Source organism: Salvelinus alpinus, chromosome 3 (assembly GCF_045679555.1).
Source record: "Salvelinus alpinus chromosome 3, SLU_Salpinus.1, whole genome shotgun sequence".
Classification (NCBI taxonomy): Eukaryota; Metazoa; Chordata; class Actinopteri; order Salmoniformes; family Salmonidae; genus Salvelinus; species Salvelinus alpinus.
Window position 1 is genome coordinate 23,099,469 of NC_092088.1, and position 19,283 is coordinate 23,118,751.

The 19,283-nt window shown below is 44.3% G+C and overlaps 1 protein-coding gene across 1 annotated transcript; it reads left to right on the forward strand.

The window, feature by feature from the left end:
* On the forward strand, positions 1 to 13,793 carry lrrc3ca (leucine rich repeat containing 3Ca). Its single transcript, XM_071392122.1, has 2 exons — positions 1 to 332; positions 12,460 to 13,793. Exon 2 carries the CDS (start codon positions 12,543 to 12,545, stop codon positions 13,335 to 13,337), a length of 795 nt encoding a protein of 264 aa, XP_071248223.1. The 5' UTR covers positions 1 to 332; positions 12,460 to 12,542; the 3' UTR covers positions 13,338 to 13,793.
* Positions 13,794 to 19,283: the final 5,490 nt, after the last annotated feature.

Below are 19,283 nucleotides of genomic sequence, written 5' to 3' on the forward strand. Positions count from 1 at the left end.
ACACTTGGATGAAACCCTCCATAGGCGTCGTACACTCGCGTGTTGTGTCCCTGCCAATTTCCCGATGGCTACAGCAATGTTAGTTTTCTGGTTGCGTGGAAACTAAAAAGCTGCATTGAGCAAGCACTCAATTCAAGGTGCATTGCGCGCCGTTGGTTTGGCGATATGCAACAGAGGACCCCATGGAAGCGACCGAAAATAGTGACCGAATTCCAGTTTGGAGTGGAATGAATAATGATCTATTTTGAAGATTTGAAAGTGGGCGTCTTGAAACTAAAGTGATTCTGTTGAGTGTCACACGCCATGCGAAGGAGGGGGAGAACGTTAAAGATGTAAGTAATGCTTTTCTGCATGTTATTCAAAATGCATGCATTTCATAGACATACGTTTACATCTACTGTTAATAAACACAGCATGCGGTGATATAGGCTACTATAAGGCTTTTATGATTGTGGAAATAACTGCAGCTTGTTTAATACATTCAGGCTCCAGAAATGCTTGTTGAAGAATGGGGCAAACAGTAGCTTATTACCTACGGTATTTAGCCTGACAAGATAGAAGACTAACTTCGATAGGCTATCAATTCCCCAGGAGGCATTGGTCTAGTCTACACTCAGTAAGAGTTTATTATTGACACGCTTGTTGCTTACAATGAAAATAGTGCAGGTAAAGGTGCAGGTAAAATATTTGTATGTAGGTAAAAAATAGTAGATTAATAGCCTAAAAATGATTTGTATTTATACATTTATTGTATGTCAGAATACCCTTCAAAGTGAACTGAACTTAAATAATAAACTTGATTATTAATCCTTTAATTATTGCTTCAATTTTAGTTGATACCACAGGGGTCAAGTTCAAAATGGAAATTCATTCCTGCAGCTCTAAATTGCCATGTCGATTAATCAAAATTATGTTCTGCTTAACGGTTCAAAATTGCTAAATACATTTTTTTGACTTTTAAATGAAGGATATGTACCCATTTGGTTCTTGGGGGGAAAAATGATATTAAGCATGGTCAGTCCTTGGATTCATAGGTCTGTCTATACATTTGAGAGTGGTTCAATTTCTCCAGCCCATCCCTCCGCTCTTTACTAAAACAGTGGCTGGGTGGCGCACTTTGTTATTGTTTGAACCGTAGATGGCCTCTAACGAAAACGTGTGTTCCTGTTTCTCTAACACATGGCTGGCTAGGCAAGCACCAGTACTATAATATATAATTCTGGGAATAAATGCATGAAGGCTTTCAATGGAAATCAGGCAACAATAATCTGAGTCCCTAAACCGACCGAAATGTGTTCATAATTGGGGTGGATAGGAACAGAGTTGGGAGAGCATGGTAATATGGTTAGACTCATATTTAAGTGTCTGCATCTCAACATAACATTGAGATATTTCCCTCAAAGCTGTATTTGTTCTTCTGTGCTTCCTCTCTCCTCACCTCCCTTTCTGTCTCATCCTCATGACCTACATAGGCCTAACTTGTCTATCATTGGTTGTCTGGACAGAATGATAATACAATGAACAATCACAACAAAATAATACTTGAACAACTTTGACAATCCTTTGCTTTGAGGACATTGTAGTTCTATTCCTTCAGGATTATAATGGTTTTGCTGAGTTAGGTCCTAAATTTGCGTCATATCTAAATTATTGCTCTTGCGCACTTGGTGCCTGAGATGTAGCCTATTATTCTAACATTGACTGCAGTCAATTTATGAACTGCCAAAACTGACCTCTGGGCACTTGTCTTGAGCACAGTGTAAATTTAAAAGCAGGAGAGGTAATTTATAGTTGGGTTGTTGATGTCTTTATAGCTTAACCTGATTTTATTGATCATTTGATTTAATGAGGTTGGTGTTGCTCCCTTTCTCTCCTCTTGTTGTCCCATAGCTTTTTCCCTCACTCACTTTCGTCTCTCCATCACCACATCCTTCCCTCCGTCATCCCTCCAACCTCCGCTTTTCATTAACAGCTGTCCTCCTCAGCCCATGACATGCTAATATCTCCCTCTTTCCTCCGATGCATCTCATTAATCTCTTTTCAGTGGGCCTTCCTCTGTGTTCTTCTCCATTGTCCTGTTACCTATTTTCCTCAGATCTCTCTTTTTTTCTCTCTCTCTCTCCTCATGTGTCCAGTTTCCTTGGTTCCCCACAGCTCCACCTCATCAGGGCAGCATGGATCATGGTGGGAAAACCACCGCTTTTCTTACACAGTAACACTTTAGGCATCCTTTTCATATCCTTGAGCATTTTGTCTTATCTGTAGTCAGTGCTGTTCCACTATATCTTCTTTGTTTGGCTTTAATAAAGAAATGGGGATAATCATCTGAGTGTCTTTGAAAGGAGGTCAGGGCTGATCGGGACGGTCTTGAACTTTCAACTGGTCTGGCCTATTGCAATGAGACTTATTAGGATGCGTCCCTTAGACGACTCCCCCAGTCATGTGATCCTAAGAGGTACTTAGAGATCGATTTCATTTTTTAAATCTTGGTAAATGGATCTTGCTATGGTCTCCAGCCATTTTAAAGAACCAACCGAAGTCCGAGAGTTTAAGTTAAATTATTTTTACAGGAGAGGATATAGCTGCTAGCACAACATGCTAAGGCTGTTTGGGTTGCCTTTGTTGCCTTTTTTAGCTTTAGCATGTAGCCTTACAATGCTGTTGGGTGGCCAAAATACAATTACATTCCATTGATGTTAAGTGAGTTTTTCCTTAAGAGGATTAGTAATGGGATAGCAGATGGTTGGTGTTCAGGTATTAATGAAGGGTGTTCGGGTAAAAGGACAGATTATTTTTTAGAAGCTTACATGCTACATAAAAAGTGTAAATTACAGGACTCATTAACAAGTTGTTAGCTCAGTGTTGTTTGCACTGACCCCGGTTCTGAGTGCGTAAACAGTTTATGGATTAGCCTACTGAACACAGTTGTGGCACTGAACGCTCTCAGTAGCCGATGTGAACAAAACCTTTAAACAGGTCAACATTCACAAAGCCGCTGGGCCAGACGGATTACCAGGACATGTACTCAACTGTCAAGTGTCTTCACTGACATTTTCAACCTCTCCCTGACCGAGTCTGTAATGCCTACATGTTTCAAGCAGACCACCATAGTCCCTGTGCCCAAGTAAGCGAAGGTAACCTGCCTAAATGATTACCGCCCCGTGGCACTCACGTCGGTAGTCATGAAGTGCTTTGAAAGGCTGATCATGGCTCACATCAACAGCATCCTCCCGGACACCCTAGACCCACTCCAATTCGCATACCGCCCCAACAGATCCACAGATGATGCAATCTCAATCACACTTCACACTGCCCTTTCTCACCTGGACAAAAGGAACACCTATGTGAGAATGCTTTTCATTGACTACAGCTCAGCACTGCCATGCTGGTCCTTAACACTGGGGCCCCACAGGGGTGTGTACTTAGTCCCCTCCTGTATTCCCTGTTCACCCATGACTGCATGGCCAAACACGTCTCCAACACCCTCCATTAAGTTTGCTGACAACACAACAGTGGTAGGCCTGATCACCGACAATGATGAGATGGCCTATAGGGAGGAGGTCAGAGAACTGGCCGTGTGGTGCCAGAACAACAACCTCTCCCTCAATGTAAGCAAGACAAAGGAGCTGATTGTGGACTACAGGAAAATGTGGGCCGAACAGGCCCCCATTAACATCGACGAGGCTGTAGTGGAGCGGGTCGAGAGTTTCAAGTTCCTTGATGTCCACATCACCAACGAACTATCATGTTCCAAACATACCAAGACAGTCCTGAAGAGGTCACGACAGAACCTTTCCCCCCTCAGGACACTGAAAAGATGGGCCAATTGTGCGTCGCCTCATGGGTCTCCCGGTCACGGCCGGCTGCGACACAACCCGGTATCAAACCAGGATCTGTAGTAACGCAGCTAGCACTCCGATGCAGTGCATTTGACCGCTGCGCCACTCGGGAGGCCCCTGAATGCCAAGTTGATTGCATGTTCCTTGTTGAAACATGGCTGTCATCAGACTGTAGTGCCGCTCTTATTGAAGCCTCCCCCTGGACTACAGCTTTTCATACTCTATCAGAAAAGGGGAAAAGGGTGTGAGGACAGCCTCTATTTTTTCTAATGCTCTCAGCTGTAAGGACATTTTGTTTGGTGATATTTGGGTCTTTTGAGCATCATGCTATACTGTTTAAATCTCAGACACCAGTGCTGGCCATAACCCTGTATAGGTCGTCAAAGCACTGACCCACTTTCTTTACTGATTTATCTGAACTACTCTATATTGTCCTTGAGAACTATGATAAAATCATTGTGTTGGGTGATTTTAATATTCATCTTGACCAAGAAACTGACTCCAAGGCCATTGAATTTATTAATCTTTTAAGCTCTATGGACTTTATCCAACATGTTGCTGGGCCCACCCATAACCACGGCCATACTCTGGACCTGGTTATTACCAAGGGGCTTTGTATTGACATATCCAATATTGTTGATGTTGCTTTATCTGATAATCACTGTGTATTTTTTACTACCTTTTGTACTACCTTTACTACCATAGCATAGGGTAATACTGAATGCATTATTAAGAAATGCTATTTTACCTCTAAAGTTCCTACAGATTTGATTGTGTATGAACAAAACCCCACCACCTATTCTGCCCCCCTCTTGTGATGATTTAGTTGTTAACTTTAAGAGCAAATTAAGGGCTACTATTGATGCTCCAGTAAAGTTGAAAAAGACCACATCCTAACAGAGAGCCCCTTGAATGAGCGAGGAAACTAATACATTAAAGATAAATTGCATTAAGGCAGAGCGGAAGTGGATAAAGTCAACGTTGCAGGTCCATTATGATATTCTGAAAGAGCAACTTGGCATATATAACAAGGCAATTAGAAATGCCAGAGGGGCAAATTTTTCTAACTTGATCACTATTAATCAGAATAATTCTTCTCAACAATTGATTGCCTGATAAATCGTACCCCCCCCAAACCTATGTAAACTTTCCTTCACATCTAAATGTGATGAGTTTACGGCATATTTCAGAGATACCCAGCCTAATTTTGGTTCTTATCAGTCAAGCAAGACCCAGTGAGAAGTTTGATATGTACCCTAGCTTACCACGCAAAGGGACTATGGATTTATTCCCCCTGTTTGACACAGACATGCCCAGGAAAGTGATATTTCAACTTAAGCCTTCTACCTGCCTTCTCGATCCTATCCTCTTCTTCAAAACTGTTTTTAATTGCAAATCTGAAGAAGTGCAAGCTATTGTTTATCACTCCCTGTTCACATGCACTTTCCCCACTCCACTAAACTGTTATGGTGAAAACCCTTCTGAAGAAAAGTAATCTAGATTCTTCAGCTCTTAGCAATCTCCAACCTTCCATTCTTAAGCAAAATTCTGGAGAAACTGGTGTTCAAACAGCTAAATTGTTTTATAAGTGCCAGCTGTATTTGAGAAACATTCCAATCTGCACACAGCCTTAGTTGAAGTGGTAAATTATCTTACAGCCAACACAGATACCAAACATCTCTTTGTCCTTATTCTCTTAGATTTAAGTGCTGTATTCGACACTGTTGACCATTATGTTCATCTGGACAGACTGGAGAGGTGGGCTGGTCTCTGCGGTACAGTTCTAAAATAGTTTAGGACCTATTTAACTGGTTGAGAGTTGTTTTTTTTTGTCATCCTTGGTGAACATAACTCAGAGAAAATATATATCACGTGGCATTTCACAAGGATCGATATTTGGGTCCGGTACTGTTCAGTTTATATATGTTACCCAGTGGAGGCTCCTCAGAGGATGAAGGGGAGGACCATCCTCCTCAGTGATTTTCATAAAAATAAAAATAGTAAAACATTGAAGTTATCCTTTTTAGATAAACTTATACTAAATATAATCACGTCACCAAATAATTGATTAAAACACACTATTTTGCAAAGAAGGTCTACAGTAGCCTCAACAGCACTCTGTAGGGTAGCATCATGGTGTAGCCATGGGACAGCTAGCTTCCGTCCTCCTCTGAGTACATTGACTTCAATACGAAACCTAGGAGGCTCATGGTTCTCACGCCCTTCCATAGACTTACGTTCCGGAGGACGTCCTCCAACCTATCAGCGCTCTCGCAGCATGAACTGACATGTTGTCCACCCAATCAAAGGATCAAGTAATTAATCTAGTACTGAAAGCATAAACTACAGCTAGCTAGCACTGCAGTGTATAAAATGTGGTGAGTAGTTGACTCAGAGAGGAAGACAGTAGTTGAACAGTTTTGAACAAATTCATTTCTTCCAAAATGACGGAGAAGCAAGAGAGAAATATAGATTTTTTTCCTTTTTTTCAGTTGCACTTACTTAGTTAGCAAATGCAGCTAGCTAGTTTAGCTTACTGAAACACCCTGCTCAAACAGAGGGATGGTATGTTAGCTAGTTGGCTTTGACTTTCCAACACAACGCTGGAACTCTTCCAAGTCAAGGTATGCTTTTAGTTTTACAGAGGTATTGCCACTGTGGCCCGCCAGTGTAACTACTTACTGACTGTACACTGTAACATTACTGCATGATTGTAGCGGGTTTACTAACTCGTTAATCAAATCAAATTGTATTTGTCACATGCGCAGAATACAACGGGTGTAGAACTTACAGTGAAATCTTACTTACAAGCCCTTAAGCCCTTAACCAACAATGCAGTTTTAAGAAAAATAAGTGTTAAGTAACAAATAATTAAAGAGCGGCAGTAAAATAACAATAGCGAGGCTATATACAGGGGGTACCGGTACAGAGTCAATGTGTGGGGGCACCAGTTAGTTGAGGTAATATGTAGGTAGAGGTAAAGTGACTATGCATAGATAATAAACAGAGTAGCAGCAGCGTAAATATGGGGGTGGGAGGGGGGCAATGCAAATAGACTGGGTAGCCATTTGATTAGCTGTTCAGGAGTCTTATGGCTTGGGGGTAGAAGCTGTTAAGTCTTTTGGACCTAGACTTGTCACTCCGGTACCGCTTGCCGTGCGGTAGAAGAGAGAACAGTATATGATTAGGGTGGCTGGAGCCTTTGACAATTTTTAGGGCCTTCCTCTGACACCGCCTGGTATAGAGGTCCTGGATGGCAGGAAGCTTGGCCCCAGTGATGTCCTGGGCCGTACGCACTGCTCTCTGTAGTGCCTTGCGGTCGGAGGCCGAGCAGTTGCCATACCAGGCAGTGATGCAACCAGTCAGGATGCTCTCTATGGTGCAGCTGTAGAACGTTTTGAGGATCTGAGGACCCATGTCAAATCTTTTCAGTCTTCTGAGGGGGAATAGGCTTTGTCGTGCCCTCTTCACGGCTGTCTTGGTGTGTTTGGACTATGATAGTTTGTTGTTGATGTGGACATCAAGGAACTTGAAGCTCTCAACCTGCTCCACTACAGCCCCGTCGATGAGAATGGGGACATGCTCGCTCCTCCTTTTCGAGTAGTCCAAAATCATCTCCTTTGTCTTGATCACGTTGAGGGAGAAGTTGTTGTCCTGGCACCACATGGTCTGGCCTCTGACCTCCAGCCTAGAGGCTGTTTTGTCATTGTCGGTGATCAGGCCTAACACTGTTGTGTAATTGGTAAACTTAATGATGGGGTTGGCCATGCAGTCATGAGTGAACAGGGAATACAGGAGGAGACTGAGCACGCACCCTGCGGGGCCCCCGTGTTGAGGATCAGCGTGGTGGATGTTATTACCTACCCTTACCACCTGGGGGCGGCCTGTCAGGAAGTCCAGGATCCAGTTGCAGAGGGAGGTCCCAGGGTCCTTAGCTTAGTGATGAGCTTTGAGGGCACTATAGTGTTGAACACTAAGGTCAATGAATAAGTCAATGAATAGTATTCTCACATAGGTGTTCATTTTGTCCAGGTGGGAAAGGGCAGTGTGGAGTGCAATAGAGACTGCATCATCTGTGGATCTGTTAGGGCGGTATGTGAATTAGAGTGGGTCTAGGGTTTCTGGGATAATGGTGTTGATGTGAGCCATAACCAGCCTTTCAAAGCACTTCATGGCTCAAGATGTGAGTGCTACGGGTCGGTAGTCATTTAGGCAGGTTACCTTAGTGTTCTTGGGCACAGGGACTATGGTGGTCTGCTTGAAACATGTTGGTATTACAGACTCAGTCAGGGACAGGTTGAAAATGTCAGTGAAGACACTTGCCAGTTAGTCAGCGCATGCTCGGAGTACACGTCCTGGTAATCCATCTGGCTCTGCTGCCTTGTGAATGTTGAACTGTTTAAAGGTCTTACTCACATCAGCTACGGAGAGCGTGATCACACAGTCGTCCGGAACAGCTGATGCTCTCATGCAAGTGTCAGTGTTATTTGCCTCGAAGCGAGCATAGAAGTAATTTAGTTTGACTGGTAGGCTCGTGTCACTTGGCAGCTCGTGGCTGTGTTTCACTTTGTAGTCTGTAATAGTTCGCAAGCCCTGACACATCTGACGAGCGTATGAGCCAGTGTAGTACGACTCAATCTTAGTCCTGTATTGACACTTTGCCTGTTTGATGGTTCGTCGGAGGGCATAGCGGGATTTCTTATAAGCTTCTGGGTTAGTCCCGCTCCTTGAAAGTGGCAGGTCTAGCCTTTAACTCAGTGCGGATGTTGCCTGTAATCCATGGCTTCTGGTTGGGGTATGTACGTAAAGTCACTGTGGGGACGACGCCATCGATGCACTTATTGATGAAGCCAATGACTGATGTGGTGTACTCCTCAATGCCATCGGAATAATCCCGGAACATATTCCAGTCTGTGCTAGCAAAACAGTCCTGTAGCTTAGCATCTGCTTCATCTGACCACTTTTTTTATTGACCGAGTTACTGGTGCTTCCTGCTTTAGTTTTTGCTTGTAAGCAGGATCAGAAGGATAGAATAATGGTCACATTTGCCAAATGGAGGTCGAGGGAGAGCTTTGTACGTGTCTCTGTGTTTGGAGTAAAGGTGGTCCATTGTTTTTTCCCACTCTAGTTGCACATTTAACATGCTGATAGAAATTTGGTAAGACAGATTTAAGTTTCCCTGCATTGAAGTCCCGGCCACAAGGAGCGCCGCATCTGGATGAGCATTTTCCTGTTTGCTTATGACCGTATACAGCTCATTGAGTGCGGTCTTAGTGCCAGCATCAGTTTGTGGTGGTAAATAGACAGCTACAAAGAATATAGATGAAAACTCTAATGGTAAATAGTGTGGTCTACAGCTTATCATGAGATACTCTACCTCAGGCGAGCAAAACCTCGATACTTCCTTTGACCCCTTGTCTTATCAGAGGCTGCTGTTCTATCCTGCCGAAAAAGCGTAAAACCCGCCAGCTGTATGTTATTCATGTCGTCGTTCAGCTACGACTCGGTGAAACATAAGATATTACAGTTTTTAATGTCCCTTTGGTAGGATATACGTGCTCGTAGTTCGTCTATTTTATGATCAAATGATTGTACGTTGGCTAATAGTACCAATGGTAAAGAAAGATTACCCACTCGCCGTAGAATCCTTACAAGGCACCCAGACATGCGTCCCAGATATCTCTGTCTCTTTCTCCTGCGAATGACTGGGATGAGGGCCTTGTCGGGAGTAAATCCTTCGCATCCGTCTCGTTAAAGAAAAAGAAAAATCTTCTTCCAGTACAGGGTGTGTAATCGCTGTCGTGATATCTAGAAGCTCTTTTCGGTCCTAAGAGACGGTGGCAGAAACATTATGTACAAAATAAGTTATGAATAACGCGAAAAATTTGGTTAGGGGACCGTAAAACAGCAGCCATCTCCTCAGGCGCCATTATCGTTAGTTCTGTTAGCTATGCTGACTATGACGTTACTTTAGCTAGTATGGTGACAACAATGTTAGTTGTGTGTAGTGTTTTTTTTTGCCTGGTCACATACAGCTGATGTGTTGTGCATTGAAGTCCACAATCGAAGGGAAGAGGTGAGAGGAGAGCGCATAGATGCGAGAAGGAATACAACGTGGTAGCTATGAAAGTGAACTTTGTTTACGCGTGATATGGGGTGTATTCATTCCACCGTTTATGTTGAAAAACGATTCTTAAAAGGAAGCAAACGGAACAAAATGGGGATAAACATACCTGAATTTGTCCAATAGAAACTCTTGTTTGCAACTGTTGGACTAATGATTACACCGTATATCAGTTAGATGCTGGCAGGAGTGTGCAAGGCAGTATTGAATGTCACTGTCACCTCAAATTTGTGTCTCGACCTGTCTGCACCTACATTGTAAACTGTCATTCATTGGCTAGGCTGTAGCAACCTCATGATGGGTATACAAATGATGGGTTACATTGAGCTGGGTGAATGGAATATGAATGACAGTCATCCAATATGCTTTAATAGAAATAAGGGCATGCTCATAAAAAAAAAGAAAATCAACCTCCATCTTAAACAGCACTGACCGCCACTGATGTTATCCCTTGGCAGGGTCATCAGAAAGCACACCATTGATTTTCACTGCTAGGCAGACGATACACAACTTTACATTTCTGTATCACCAGAGGATTTTAACTCCACGGATACATTTTTCGACTGTTTTAGTGATTTTAAATACTTGGATTGCTCACAAAACAAGGCCGAGGTACTTATTGTTGGAGCCAAAGCACTGAGAGAGAATCTGGCTGCACATTTTAATTAATGCGCAATCAAGATAGTTGTTATTTTAGATTCTGAACTCAATTTCAAATCACACATTAGGAATGTGACCAAAATAGCTTTTTACCACATTGCCAAGGTGCAGCTGTTTCTCTCTGACTGATACAGTCAGACTCATTGTTCAGAGAATTTTGTTCTGAAGGTACATAACCCAATTTAATTATATTCCTCAGTCTGCAAACCAGAATTTGTAAGATCCTGGTCGAATGAAACAGACGGAGGCCCAGCTAAAATAGTCAAAAAGGTTTATTCACGGGAACGTTCTAAAGTCAAGAATACAAAACAATTAATTTTATACTGACTTCTCACGCACACACATTCACACAACCATACGCACACACTGCTATGTCCTGCTACCCAGCCGACAGAGATTAGGGAGACCTTGTCCTTGAGTCGTACTCCCCGTTCTCTCCCAAATCTCTAGTCAGGTCGGCACCAAGCTCAGACAGTCTGTGTTTAAAATACCATAAAGACATATTGTCTTTACCCTAATTCTGACTAGGACTACACATTTATTGATTATGATTTTGTACATTCTAATCAATTCCATACAATTATATGTTTCAGGGCGGAATATTCTAATCATTCAATTAACAGATAATTCTCACCTATCAATCATCCATGCTTTTATTACAAGCAGGCTTGACTACTTTAATGCTCTCCTGTCTGGTCTTCCCAAGAAAGCCATTGGTCAACTGAAAAACATACAAAATGCTGCAGCACGGGTACTGACCAATACCAGACAGAGCGCACACATTACACTGGTGTTAAGGTCTCTGCACTGGCTGCCTGTTAGTTTTAGAATCATTTTAAGGTTCTTCTATTGGTTTTTAAATTAATCCACGATTGTGCACCCCAATACATGTCAGACATGCTTTTAAGTTATGGACCCAGTAGGTCCCTCAGGTCATCTGGCACTGGCCTTCTAACTATCCCAAAGCCTAGGACCAAGAAGCATGGAGAGGTTATTATGCCCCCAGCCTCTGGAATAGCCTGCCAGAGAACCTGAGGGGAGCTGAAACTGTGGGCATATTTAAAAGAGATCTCTTCATTTTTAGCTTAGCTTTTCCTCAGGGTGCTTTTTAGTTGTTCAGTGTGTCATTCTTTTTGTTGTTGTCTTATTTTTGTTGTGTAGTAAATATTTCAGCTTTTATTTTCATTGTTTTTTTTTCTCCTGGTAAAGCACATTTTGTTGCACTCAATGTCTGAAATGTGCTTTATAAATGGAGCTTGATTCAATTTGATGCACTGAAGAAAAGAAAAAGTTAAACTTTATTTGACCTTTATTTAACTAGGCAAGTCGGTTAAGAACAAATTATTATTTTCAATGACGGCCTAGGAACAGTGGGTTAACTGCTTTGTTCAGGGGCAGAACAACATGTTTTTACCTTGTCAGCTCGGGGATTCGATCTTGCAACCTTTCGGTTACTAGTCCAACGCTCTAACCACTAGGCTACTTGCCGAAATAGGCCACCACTGCAGGGATGTCAATTATCAGTCACACTGACACCAAAGCACTTTTTACTTGTGTGTTTTTGCCAGTGTGAGGGCACTTTTTGATCCTTATGTTTTCCATAAAGCTGTAAGTATAAACATGGTTTAGTCAGCCAACTGTGCTGAACAAGACCGCAAGATCCCCTCTGCCTCCTCACCACAGTTATGCTAGTTATCCTGCATCTGTATTTGAAGTAACACATCTATTTATAATAAATGTTTTATATGGTTGGTGACCAATTGCAACAATTGTACCTCTCCTATCAGTGGGTTGTGTTGTCTCCCTCCACCAATCCTGCTTCCTGTTTCTCCATAGGCTTGACAGCTATTGGGGAGGTTGACACTGGCTCTGCCCCTTCGCCCTCGTTGGTCTTCCCTGGAGCATGCCCATATCCCACCATGCACCTGCTGGCGAGCGGCTGGCTACTGCGCCATTCGGTGGTCATGTGTCTGCTGCTGCACAGCGTGGTGCTGATGACCTGCTTCCACCACGCCGCCACCAGCTGCTCCCAGGGCTGCTACTGCTCTGAGAGCGACGGCCGTGGAAAGACGGTGCGCTGCAGCAACCTGCGTCTCACGGAGATCCCCCAGGACCTACCCAATGACACACGGCACATCTACCTGGACTTCAACCTGCTCACCGAGGTCCCCAGCAATGCTTTCCAGGGTCTGCCCCTGCTCAGCGAGCTGGACCTCTCCAACAACGAGCTGGCCAAGCTGGAGCGAGGGGCCTTCAAGAGCCTGGGGCCCTCGCTCACCTTCCTGGACTTGTCTTCCAACAAATTGGTCAACATTAACCCTGAGGCCTTCGAGGGGCTGCGGGCGCGCGCCAACCTGACCAATAACCCGTGGCACTGCGACTGCAGCCTGCAGATGTCCATGCCCCACATTGACCTGGAGCCCCTCTCGCTGACGGGCATCGTGTGCGAGACGTCGGATCCGCCCAATGTGGGGGCGGAGGGTGTGCCCTTCCTGCTGGCCCAGGACCTGGACCTGTGCGTGGTGATGAAGAAGACCACGGATGTGGCCATGCTGGTCACCATGTTCGGCTGGTTCACCATGGTCATCTCCTACCTGGTCTACTACGTCCGGCACAACACTGAGGACGCCCGCCGCCACCTGGAGTACCTCAAGTCTCTGCCCACCAAGCCGGGCCCGTCCGAGGCCTCTTCTACCGTCAGCACTATGGTATAGCCCAGGACCAGGAGAACCCAGAGGGGAGCTTAGGCTGGAGGGCTAAGTCTGCCAGAGGAGGTGGTTATTATAGGGCCGTAACCTGGCTGCACCCACACTTCAGGCCATTCAGTGCCAGCCAAGGAGAGTTCTGTCTGGCTTTTAGGTGGGTGCCACAGCGGCACTAGGATTTGTGTCCATATATGCAGGAAGCCCATCCAGACCTGGGCACCGTACGTAACCCAGATTAATAATTGAACCAGGAGTGGCCCATTATCAAAATGGGGCCTGTGAAGGGTCCTTTGGCCACATCAAACAGCAAACAGAACAACAGGATAGCAACACACACTATGAACAACTCTGTCACTCCATATCCTTCCATGTACAATTATTGTTTTCCATACAACATCCATATAGTATACGCAGTCTATAAACGGTGAAATGTAGTTCTTTACAATAAAACAATGTATTCCATGAGTTTCTTTTTTTAAATTATCGTTGGTGCAAATGGTCTTATTTTACCTCCAAGAAACTAAGCAAATGTATGTGCATATGTCAACTGGACCATCAGTTGAATCTGCCGATTATGTGTTCAGGCCACTGTACTAGAATGATACACATCAATCATTAATCAATGAAATGCTCCAACCGGTAAAAGGCTCAGAGATCTGATTGATCCACACACCACTATAAAACAGTACACATACAAGCTGCATTGCTGTTATGCACTGTGTAGTCGAAAGGGTTGTACAGGAAACCCGTCCTAGCTGTACTATAGAGACCTTTTGTTGTTCTCACCAAGACAATGAAACAGCCAGTACAGTATAGAAACATTCCTGCCTACACACCAGGGCACAATGATCCTTCACACAGAAATCATCCCAAGTGGGAGAAAATGTGTTCCTTTTAGTTCCTTTCTGTTTCCTTGCGTTTTAAAGTGCACATTAAGGTCCTGCTGTGGGGGTTTACAGTGCGTTAATCACTCATGCTGGCGCAACACAATGCTTCCAAAACTGTGGGCAGAGTCCACTGGGACTAATATTGGCAATAAGAGCTAATACACACGTTCAGCAGTTTAATATTTGAAAGCGAAGGGCTTTTTAAAATTTACTTGCCCTTGTCTGAGTTGTATTATTCAGCAGAATTAACCTTGTGGTGGGTTCCAAGAAACAGAAAGAGATTATAAATGAGATTGTTTGGGATAGTGCGATGTAGTTGTTCTTCGACAAGGGAAACACAGTGACTAACATATCGTTACCCAGGGGTGTAGGACAGTCAGTCCAGTCCGTCAGTCTACCTGATAGCTGAAATTCAAACTTCACAATGCTGGCAGCACTGACTGCCATTCAGAAACCAGCAAATGCTAATGATATTCTAATCTTGGGCTCTGTCCCAATACTCTCGAATATTTCCCTTTAGATACAACTGATAAGTACAAGAACGGGATAAATGTCAGATCCATTAAGAGCAATGGTGACCGTGTGCACTGACTAGGATGAATTATGGGCCCTAGTTATAGCCTATAATCTAGTTATGGTCAATGTCCTGGTTAAGGTCACGTGATCAGGAAAACAGCCCAGACATATCACACATAAAAAGAGACAAGGAATAGGAAGCTATGTCTAGATTATTGGGGTGCCACCTCTTCCCTCTAGTGTCTCTGAGGGAGCCTGGCGTCATGGTGGGAGCCAGACCGTCTGCCGAGGACGTTTCCCTGGGGCTTTCCAAACTGCATTGCAGGGGCTGCGACCTGCTGGTCCAGTTGCTGCTGTGGTTGATATGAACTGCCTAATTGGACAGACTCAGGCACAAGGAAATGCATGTCCATTTCCCCTCAGTGTCATTTTGTAGGAGAGGAAAGACGAGAAGAGTGGAATTGAACAAGACACAGCAAGCGGTAAACCAAGAGAGTAAACTCCTGTTTTAATATGCTCAGTGGAGGCTTCCTTATTCATTTTTGTTCCGAGGGCAGCTCTGCTTCCAGGGCGATATGAATGTGATTGGTTGGATGAAAGCTCAACAGTCAGCACAGTAGGCGTGAAATAAACAGACTTGCGGGTTGCCACACAAAACATTACTGGTTCGAATCCTAACCCTAAACTTAACTAGTCACATTTCTTACCTAAACATATCCCAACCCCTAAACCTAATCTTAACCAATTAGAATTGCTTGCCTAAACTTAGCCAAGCATTAAAACAAGATGGAATAAGGAAACCTCCAATCTTCGTTAAATAACCTTATTACTATGCAGGTTACAAAGGACACAAAATACCTAATTGAGGAAAGGGAAAACCTTATAAAATGTTGCATTTGTGTCTATTCGACATGAACTGGTGAGATTTAACACAGAACACGATGATGAATAATGAAATTGGCTGTTAGCGCAGCACACCCTGTAACTGGGTTTGTCAACAAGGGTATCCCTGCATCGAAAACACATGCATCCAGAGTAGAACAAGCCAATAAACTATGTATGAGGGCCATAAAAAGTCTGGGAAGGAATCCTTCAACTTGGGTGACCCTGTTCTGGGGTTGAGGAGGAAAAAATGGGACCACCCGGCCCTCTCCATGTTGACTGGGCAGGAGATGCCCTTGAGCTGCCCAGCAGAGTGTATGATGATCTTTGTGGCTTTACACTTCCTTAGTCCCTTAGGCAACACCTCCACTTTTAAGAGTCCTCTCTCTCCAGTAGCTTGTTCATCCATTTTGCTCTATATTTTACTTAGTTTAGAGGGCAAACTCAAAGACACTAAGACATACTTTAATAAGGAAGAACCTTTATCATTCGTTTGCTTTGATATGAGCACATAGATTCTCTGGTGCATCAGCATTCTATTCACAGCACTCCTCCTCCTGGCTGAGTTTGCTTTACAGGACAGTGTTATTGATCCTAACAGAGCTAATCTCAAGGAAGCAGACCCCCGTGACGAGCAGGAGGTTCAACAGCACTGAAATATAGATGGTAAGCCTCCCTTGCTGACATTTCCTAACACACAGCTAGCTGGCCAGTCCCGCCCTTCCCAGTAACATACTTGTGTGTGTGTGTCACAGGAGGCTGCTGAGGGGAGGACGCCTCATAATAATGGCTGGAATGGAGCGGTATTAAACACATGGAAACCATGTGTTTGATGTGTTCGATACCATTCAATAGTATTCTGTTCCAGCCATTACTTTGAGCCCGTCCTCCCCAATTAAGGTGCCACCGGCCGCCTGTGGTGTTTGTGTGGTAGAGTAAACAAACACAAATTAGTTATGTGTTTGTGTGTGAGACAAATGTGTGTGTGTGTGAACGTGTGCGTGGGTGTTTGTGTATCTGGATGTATTGTTTTGTGAGTATGTGGGGCAGCATACGTGTAATGTAACACCCCTGTTCTCTAGCACATGCAGTAGCTGTCGTTGTGGTTAATTTAAATTTCAGGCTCACCTTGCCCCGCCCGCTACCCCCAGACATGTTACACTGGTGTGAGTATTACAACTGCTGGGTAATGGGACACAAAGTGGGGGATAAGGTTACCTATCCAATCCCACAGAGCGCAGCCCCACATGGCATTGGGTTGCAGATTAAAATGTTTCCAGCCAGGGCCTGGGTGGACAGACTGTTTCCTCTTCCGGCCTAAAGTGAAGGCTATTGACGAGGAGTGAGTGAGGATGTCCCTGAGTACATCTCCATAGTCTAGAGTTGCTTCCTTTCCCTGTCTGCTTTCCTTCACCTGTATGATGATTCGGAAGCCCATAAAAGCAATATGGTGGATGCCTATAATAAACATGCTTTCACCTGTCTAATTCTTTCAGTGTGAATGAAAGGATACCAGATGAGGAAGCTGAGTAAGACTATTGTGATGCAACCGTTTCTCTTCCTTTTTCCTCACTCTCTCTCCCCTTCTATTGGTACACCACAGCTCCCCTGTCCCCGAATATGTGTAAGTGGATGGCAGAGTAAAAAGGCTTCCCCGCTTTTGATCAAATCTCCAACCCCAGATCTACATGGCCATCACATAAGGCTGCTGAGGGGAGGATGGGCTCATAATAATGGCTCAAACATGTTTGAGTTCGATACCATTCCATTAGTTCCGTTCCAGCCATTACTATGAGTTTAATTGAATTGAATTGATTGCCCCCCATCTATCTTCAGAGTTAATTCTGTTAGGTGACCTAAACTGGGATATGCTTAACACCCGGAAGTCCTACAATCTAAACTAGATGCCCTCAATCTCACACAAATTACAAAAGGAACCAACCAGGTACAACCCTAAATCTGTAAACATAGGCACTCTCATAGATATTATCCTGACCAACTTGCCCTCCAAATACAGCTCTGCTGTTTTCAATCAGGATCTCAGCGATCACTGCCTCATTGCCTGCATCCGCTATGGGTCCGCGGTCAAACGACCACCCCTCATCACTATCAAACGCTCCCTAAAACACTTCTGCGAGCAGGCCTTTCTAATCAACCTGGCCCGGGTATCCTGGAAGAATATTGACCTCATCCCGTCAGTAGAGGATGCCTGGTCGTTCTTTAAAAGTAATTTCCTCACCATCTTAAATAACCATGCCCCTTTAAAAAAATGTAGAACTAAGAACAGATATAGCCCTTGGTTCACTCCAGACTTGACTGCTTGACTGCCCTCAACCAGCACAAAAACATCCTGTGGCAGACTGCACTAGCATCGAATAGTCTTCGCGATATGCAACTTTTCAGGGAAGTCAGGAACCAATACATGCAGTCAGTTAGGAAAGCAAAGGCTAGCTTTTTCAAACAGAAATTTGCATCCTGTAGCTCTAACTCCAAAAGGTTTTGGGGCACTGTGAAGTCCATGGAGAATAAGAGCACCTCCTTCCAGCTGCCCACTGCACTGAGGCTAGGAAACACTGTCACCACGATAAATCCACGATAATCGAGAACTTTAATAAGCATTTCTCTTCGGCTGGCCATGCTTTCCTCCTGGCTACCCCAACCCCGGCCAACAGCTCCGTACCCCCTGCAGCTACTTGCCCAAGCCTCCCCAGCTTCTCCTTCACCCAAATCCAGATAGCAGATGTTATGAAAGAGCTGCAAAACCTGGACCTGTACAAATCAGCTAGGCTAGACAATCTGGACCCTCTCTTTCTAAAATGATCTGCCGCCATTGTTGCAACCCCTATTACCAGTCTGTTCAACCTCTCTTTCGTATCGTCCGAGATCCCTAAAGATTGGAAGGCTGCTGCGGTCATCCCCCTCTTCAAAGGGGGTGACACTCTAGACCCAAACTGTTACAGACCTATATCTATCCTGCCCTGCCTTTCTAAAGTCTTCGAAAGCCAAGTTAACGAACAGTTCACTGACCATTTCGAATCCCACCGTACCTTCTCCACTATGCAATCTGGTTTCAGAGCTGGTCACGGGTGCACCTCAGCCACGCTCAAGGTACTAAACGATATCATAACCGCCATCGATAAAAGACAGTACTGTGCAGCCGTCTTCATCGACCTGGCCAAGGCTTTCGACTCTGTCAATCACGTATTCTTATCGGCAGACTCAACAGCCTTGGTTTCTCAAATGACTGCCTCGCCTGGTTCACCAACTACTTCTCAGATAGAGTTCAGTGTGTCAAATCGGAGGGCCTGTTGTCCAGACCTCTGGCAGTCTCTATGGGAGTGCCACAGGGCTCAATTCTCGGGCCGACTCTTTTCTCTGTATATATTAACGATGTCGCTCTTGCTGCGGGTGATTCCCTGATCCACCTCTACGCAGATGACACCATTCTGTATACATCTGGCCCTTCTTTGGACACTGTTTTAACAAACCTCCAAACGAGCTTCAATGTCATACAACACTCCTTCCGTGGCCTCCAACTGCTATTAAAACTAAATGCATGCTTTTCAACCGATCGATGCCCGCCCGACTAGCATCACTACTCTGGACGGTTCTGACTTAGAATATGTGGGCAACTACAAATACCTAGGTGTCTGGCTAGACTGTAAACTCT

Excerpts from the sequence above, each read along its gene's own strand:
- lrrc3ca (XM_071392122.1), top strand. The coding sequence starts at position 12,543 with ATGCACCTGCTGGCGAGCGGCTGGCTACTGCGCCATTCGGTGGTCATG.